This window comes from Buceros rhinoceros, unplaced genomic scaffold (genome assembly GCF_000710305.1).
Source record: "Buceros rhinoceros silvestris isolate BGI_N320 unplaced genomic scaffold, ASM71030v1 scaffold1803, whole genome shotgun sequence".
Taxonomy (NCBI): Eukaryota; Metazoa; Chordata; class Aves; order Bucerotiformes; family Bucerotidae; genus Buceros; species Buceros rhinoceros.
The window spans coordinates 1,109-7,079 of NW_010403978.1; the positions used below are offsets into that span (position 1 = coordinate 1,109).

At 39.6% G+C, this 5,971-nt stretch overlaps 1 protein-coding gene across 1 annotated transcript; it reads right to left on the bottom strand.

The window, feature by feature from the left end:
- Positions 1 to 332: 332 nt before the first annotated feature.
- Positions 333 to 5,648, bottom strand: LOC104488018 (ubiquilin-1-like; the record flags this gene model as incomplete). Its single annotated transcript, XM_010133182.1, has 6 exons — positions 333 to 435; positions 1,460 to 1,602; positions 2,059 to 2,302; positions 2,935 to 3,093; positions 3,903 to 4,165; positions 5,533 to 5,648. Coding segments are annotated over 6 exons (1,018 nt in total), but the record flags the coding sequence as incomplete, so codon positions are not given.
- Between the last annotated feature and the right edge of the window lie 323 nt (positions 5,649 to 5,971).

Consider the following 5,971-nt stretch of genomic DNA (forward strand, 5'->3'; position numbering starts at 1 on the left):
TTCTAGTAGTGGGAAAAGTACTCATCTTTTTAATTTGTAAAACAAACCATGTTGCAAACAGCTGTTCTCTGGCTGGTGCACAGTAAGAACAATCATTCCTTCTAAGCAAAGAAGCAAGAGCAAATCTAAGCAGTTGTGGTAAGACAAAAATATCCACTAAAAGTCAGGTTTAACTTTTGAAATAGATGGAGATACTAAGCAGTAATTTATTATCAAGGGACAATCTAACTCGGTGTCCAAAGCTAATGAGAGCACAGAATATACTTTTTAGCCGAATCAAAGACAGACACCAGTCGATGGGAAATATTGCTCACTGACTGGCAAACAGTAACAGCTAGTATCTCATCTTACTTGCTGAAGAAAAGTTGGAAGTTGTTGTCTCATTTGTTCCTGAAGTTGAGGATTTCCAGCAAATAAAGGATTATTCAACATCATCTATGGGACAGAAATATTTAACTTCAAAGATCACACATTAAAAACCACAGGGGGTTTTAAGACAACTACTTAGACAGTAATATGTATGAAAATAATAACCTCACAGAATAATCATCATCTACTACTTTGGCCAAAATGTGTTACGAACCACCAGCTTGGACACATTTGTAGGGTTTGGGGTTTTTTTTAACTTTCCTTGTTTCCCCCCGCCCTTTTTGTTTTGTTTTTTGTTGTTGTTTTGGTTTTGGTGTGTGTGGTGCAGTATTTTTGTTTCCTTTTCTTTCTTTGGTTTTGTTTTCTGTTGTTGTGGTGGTTTTGCTTGGTCAGGTCTTTTTATCCTTTAAGTGAATGAATTGCCAGATACTTGCCAAGACAACTTCACTTGTATTAAAAGAAAATCCTTTTCTGCTCGATCTCCACTATAGATCTAAGAGACAGTTTCACTGTAAATGTCCCCTGAAGTCAAGGATATTTTCCCAGTGAGTATTTAATACAAAAAATTTAACTTTTTTTTTTCAACTCAGATCAGGATTTGACTTTGTAAGGTCAATTAATGCTTTAATTAAAATTTTAAAGCACTTCTATGATACCATTCATAAACAGCAACTGCACTTTTACAGTGAGCGCAGGTCATACAAGGGAAGTTAAGAACAGAATAATGCCTAGATACAGCACCAACTCCCCTCCCTTCACTTCTCCCAGGCTAGCAGGGGTACTTATTTACTGGTAGATCCACTTTAATGCTGGGTCACGAGTTTAGGGCTGAACAAAACATACAGACTTACAAGTTACCTGGCATGATGTCCAACTACAAACTGACGTAGTTCACTGCAACGAAGTTTTAAATGTAAGTGGGTAATAATTTCACTGAATGAGGGATTAACGTTGAAAACTGGGCCGTTTACCACAGACAACTGCGATGTTGACACAAGTGAAGACTTAACTGTACGTACATTCAACTTTTTTTTTCCTTTTTTTTTTTAATTCAATAAACATAACACATTACTATACCAAACGCATTTACCTGTACTGCAAGATCAGGATTCTGGCTTAATGACTGCATCATGCTTCTCATATAGGGTGCAGACAACATATTCTGCATAAGTTGTGGGTTTTCTGTTATCTGCTGTAGTAAGCTCTGCATTCCTGGTGTGTTGAACATACCAGCTTAAAAAAAGTAAAAGGTGACTTTAGTAAACATCCTGACTACCATCAGACAAATTAGACTACCAAAAACCGAGACATAACTGCTTGACTTTTAAGAGTTTTAGTCCATTGAAGTGTACCTCTGTGTGGTTCCACTAGAAGTTAAGACAGAGGCTGTATCCAACAAGCACTCCCACTAAGCACCTGAATTATGAGCTGTTTTCCCGTTTGCCTCCAAACAAAGGAAAGTACTATCACCCATCTAGAGATTCCCTGCCTTTGTTATTTTAAGGCAATACACAAGTACTATTATCACTCTCAGTTTACTTTTCAGTTTGTTTTTCTACAGAGGACTTTGGTACTAGTCAAATGTTCTACAGAAGTCAATAGCAACAAAAACTCTGAATCAAAACGTCTCATTAGAACTTCAAACTCCCAAGTACATGCAAATAAATACAACTGCAATAATAAACACACCTCCTAGTCCAGATCCCAAATTTGGTACAGTTGAGCTCTGTCCCGTACTGCCAGATGTGCTATTTTCAGCACTGCTACTGCCACCGCTCTCACCACTGGTGCTGGTAGTTGTTGTGGAAGTCTGCGAGCTGGACTGAGGAGCCCAAGGGTTCGGTAGAGGATCTCTATTTTCTGTACGAGATGGCTGACTGTCCCCTCCTGCTGATGCATTGCTTACTAAAGAAGCAAATGGATTACCTCCAAACTACAGAGGAAGGAAAGCAAACATGTATCATCTACTAAAGCCAACTGGTTTTATGTGTGCTATAAATCGTGAGCTGCCTTTCTAAAATTACACATGAAAATAAATGTTGATGACTCTTGATCAGTTATACTCACCATTTTACAGTAATTCATTGTAAATATTCTGAAAAGACACCAACCTTGAGAGATACTAGGCACCTCAAAAAAAAAATTTATTTCTGAAAACAGTGTTGCTACTACACTGGCATTTTGATCACAGTAAAATTATATCTTGCATACTGGTTTCCAACTTCAAAGCCTTTTTTTGTTCCCATCTTAGGTTCCAAGTTCCTAAATACACCCTTAAAAATATTTACTGGACCTCAGAATTTTAAGGCAAAGAATAAAAGAAATCCAAATTTAAGTAATACAGAAATCAATCAACTTTAAAACGAGTTCTCAAATACACAAAGCAATATCCATTTCCTCACGCTTAGAAGAGCACAGAATTTTAAAAGGTCTTTCAAGAGCATTAGGCTGCATAGTGACTTCAAGCAATGTTTTGTCAAGTACACGTTTGGAAATCTACATTACTTACATGTTTTTATTTTTTAAAAGTATTTACTTTCAGCGGCATTTGCAATCCTCTCTCACCTGCTCCTGTGCTGCGTTCAACATTGGCTCCTGAATATCTGTGTACATACGTCGCAAGGCATTGTATCCACCCGGTATACTTTCAAGGTTGCTCAAGGCTCGGTCTTGGTTTCGCATCATTTCCTGCATCATTGCAGGGTTTCTAGCAAGTTCCAGTGTCTAGGGAAGCAGAACATTTAATGTGCATTAGTAAGAAATCCATTCTAAAGTCAAAACATCAGAATTTGGCAATATCTGTTACCGCTGTCTAACCCAGTTTGAAATTATGATAAAAGCCCAATCAAGACATCAGCTTTGTGGCAGTCAGCTGAATCCGATATTCAGCCAGCATTCCACCACAACTGTCACTAGGCTGGCTGGGTCAGAAGGCACTCACTAAACAGAAGAAAAACCTTGAACGAACTGTTCTTGTCTTTTCTACATCATTTCAGCACAATATACTCCTACCATTTCTCACACTGTTACAGCAGGCTGCATATAATACGATCTTTAAAATAAGTATCTACATTTTCAAAGCATCTTTTGTTTTTGAAACCTTCTGCAACACAGCATATCTTACATACCTTCTCACTTTATAAGTGCTCAGAAGTACCCACAGTCAGATAAAATTAAGATTTGTAGTATTTGTAGAATTACTACTTTTGGTAAACTCACTCTTGGCTAGACAACAGAAGGCTTCAAGCGCACACAGGGACATCCTAACTCTAACTTACAGAAGACCTGATCACAGAGTATTCAATGTCTTTCAAACCTATGCTGCATTTTCTGAATTATCAGTCTATTTCAGACATTAACAACTAGAAATAAAAACATCAGTTGCCTACAGTGAACTTTTATGGCTCTTCTAACAAGCCTAAATACTTCCAAGAATGTATAAGCACTCAACTAAGGATGTCCAATTCCTTCTCTGTTGCCCTCAGTTACAGCGTAATCAAAGGTGACCAACTTACAGAGATCCTTCTACGTACCTGTCTCATTATATCTGGATTATTCAGCATGTGACTGATTTCTGGGTTTCTCTGTATCAGTTGCTGCATTTGAGGGTTAGCCATAATTAACTGCCTCATGAGGTCAGGATTTGAAAGCATGCTCTGAACAAATGGATTTTCCATTATCTGAACCATCATTTCTGGGTTGGACATAAGCTGCCGTTGCATCTGACTTTGCAGCTCTGAAAAGTTTGATGTATTTAAGCCCAGGCTACTCAGACCTGCCAAACTTCCAAGGCCACCTTTAAGAGGATGAAAAAAGTACAATTGAACTTTCAGCTTCTACTATACTTCTAAACACATCCAGGTTCTTCCTAAACAAAATACTTGAACATACCCCAAACTTCCAAAAAATGAAAATAAAAAAAAGAATGAACGAACCCCCCCACACCTCTTTATTCATGGAAGAGAAAGACTGTTAATGCGATCATACTTGGAACCAGAGAAATACTAAATTGTAAGATTAGCACCCATTTTGCAACTTGTTAGAGATCTTGGCTTCATGTTACAGGTCCCACTTCATTAGTGCTCTCCTCACAGCAATTCAGATGCACTTTTACAGAGCACGATGACACTAGAAGGAGTTTCATTACCAATAGTGCCAGAATATAACCTTACTGGCACCTTACTACTGAAGGTGAAACAGAACGAGTCTGAAGTTCTGCCTATGAAATTACGGAAACGACTTTCTTCTGTGTCCTGGTTTGAGTCAGCACAGAACTCACTCTTTAGCGATTTTACGTTTCAGCTCGGTCTCTTCTAACTGCACTGTCTGAAGTTAACGGCACATTTCTGCAGACAGTGTCTGCTCCCAGCAGTGATAATGCTGGATGGTCACAGTCACTGCCAGGGGCTGGGGTGCAGAAAGGCTCTGGCTGACACTCGCTGCTCTGCAGACCAAGGTCACTGCTCCATCCTGTGTCCCACGGTGGGGTGCAGTGAGTGAGAGGCTGCACCTGCGGGGAGGAGCGGACAGGACAGGGGACCCTGCACTGACCAACAAGGGGTTCCATCCCATAGACGTCATGTTCAGTGTAAAGCTGAGGGATCTCGAGGGTCCAGCTCTCTTCTTCAATGGCCGGTGCCTGGGAGGACTCTGCCTGGTTTTGCTTCATCCCAAACCATGCATTCCCAGTTCCAAAATCCAGCTCCTGCATCCAGTTCTAGTGTGATGCTGAGTCCAGTCTGGGCCTTCCCCAGTGTCTGCCCACAGCACCAGTGGCGACTGTGAGATAAGTACCATCAGGGGGTTGAGTTCTGCGTTGGTTTTGTATATATTTACATATATTTCATTTTTTTAACTATTAGTGTTGTTTCATTAAAACAGTTTTAGTTTCTTTTTTCAGCCCATAAGTTCTTCTCCCATACTCCCATTCTCTCCCCTTTGTGGGGAACATCTGTAATTTGTCTAATGGCTGGACCAGCCCTGACCCTTGACACACTGATAACTGCTCAGAAACCTTCTGCAATTACCACAGATACCTGGATTAATTTTTTGGGGGGTGATGTGTTTGGCGTTTTTAAAAAGCTTTTAGAGAATATTGCTTCAGAGACAATTACCTGAGTCCAAGAGAGGATACCACCTATGCTACCTAACAAATATTCTTACCCAAGCCAAAAGGGTTACTATTTGTTGAAGATGGTGTTGAGGTACTACTGCTTGATGTTGATGTGGTAGCAGTACTCCCAGTGGTGTTTGCTTGTTGAGCTGGGTGGTCTTGTGATCTAAAAAAGCAAATTTAAAAGTTGCAAGTTTAACAGGTTAATTTAAATAGCTTTTTTGTTTGTATTTCCTTCTCTGAAACATGATTAAAACGTTCTGAAGATAACGGTAAGACACTCTTCTAAAATTATTTTTAAAAAATGGGAGGGTAGACACGGACTACAGTGCTGACAGGACCTATGCAGGAACACCAAAAATCCTTGAAAAGCTGTAAGTGGGGCATTGTGCACAGGTGCTCCTTCATCCAGAGACAAAGTGCAAAAAGATAGGGGAGACTGACACTGGTATTTCAGTATGTATAGGTATTCTAGGTCCAACCTATGAA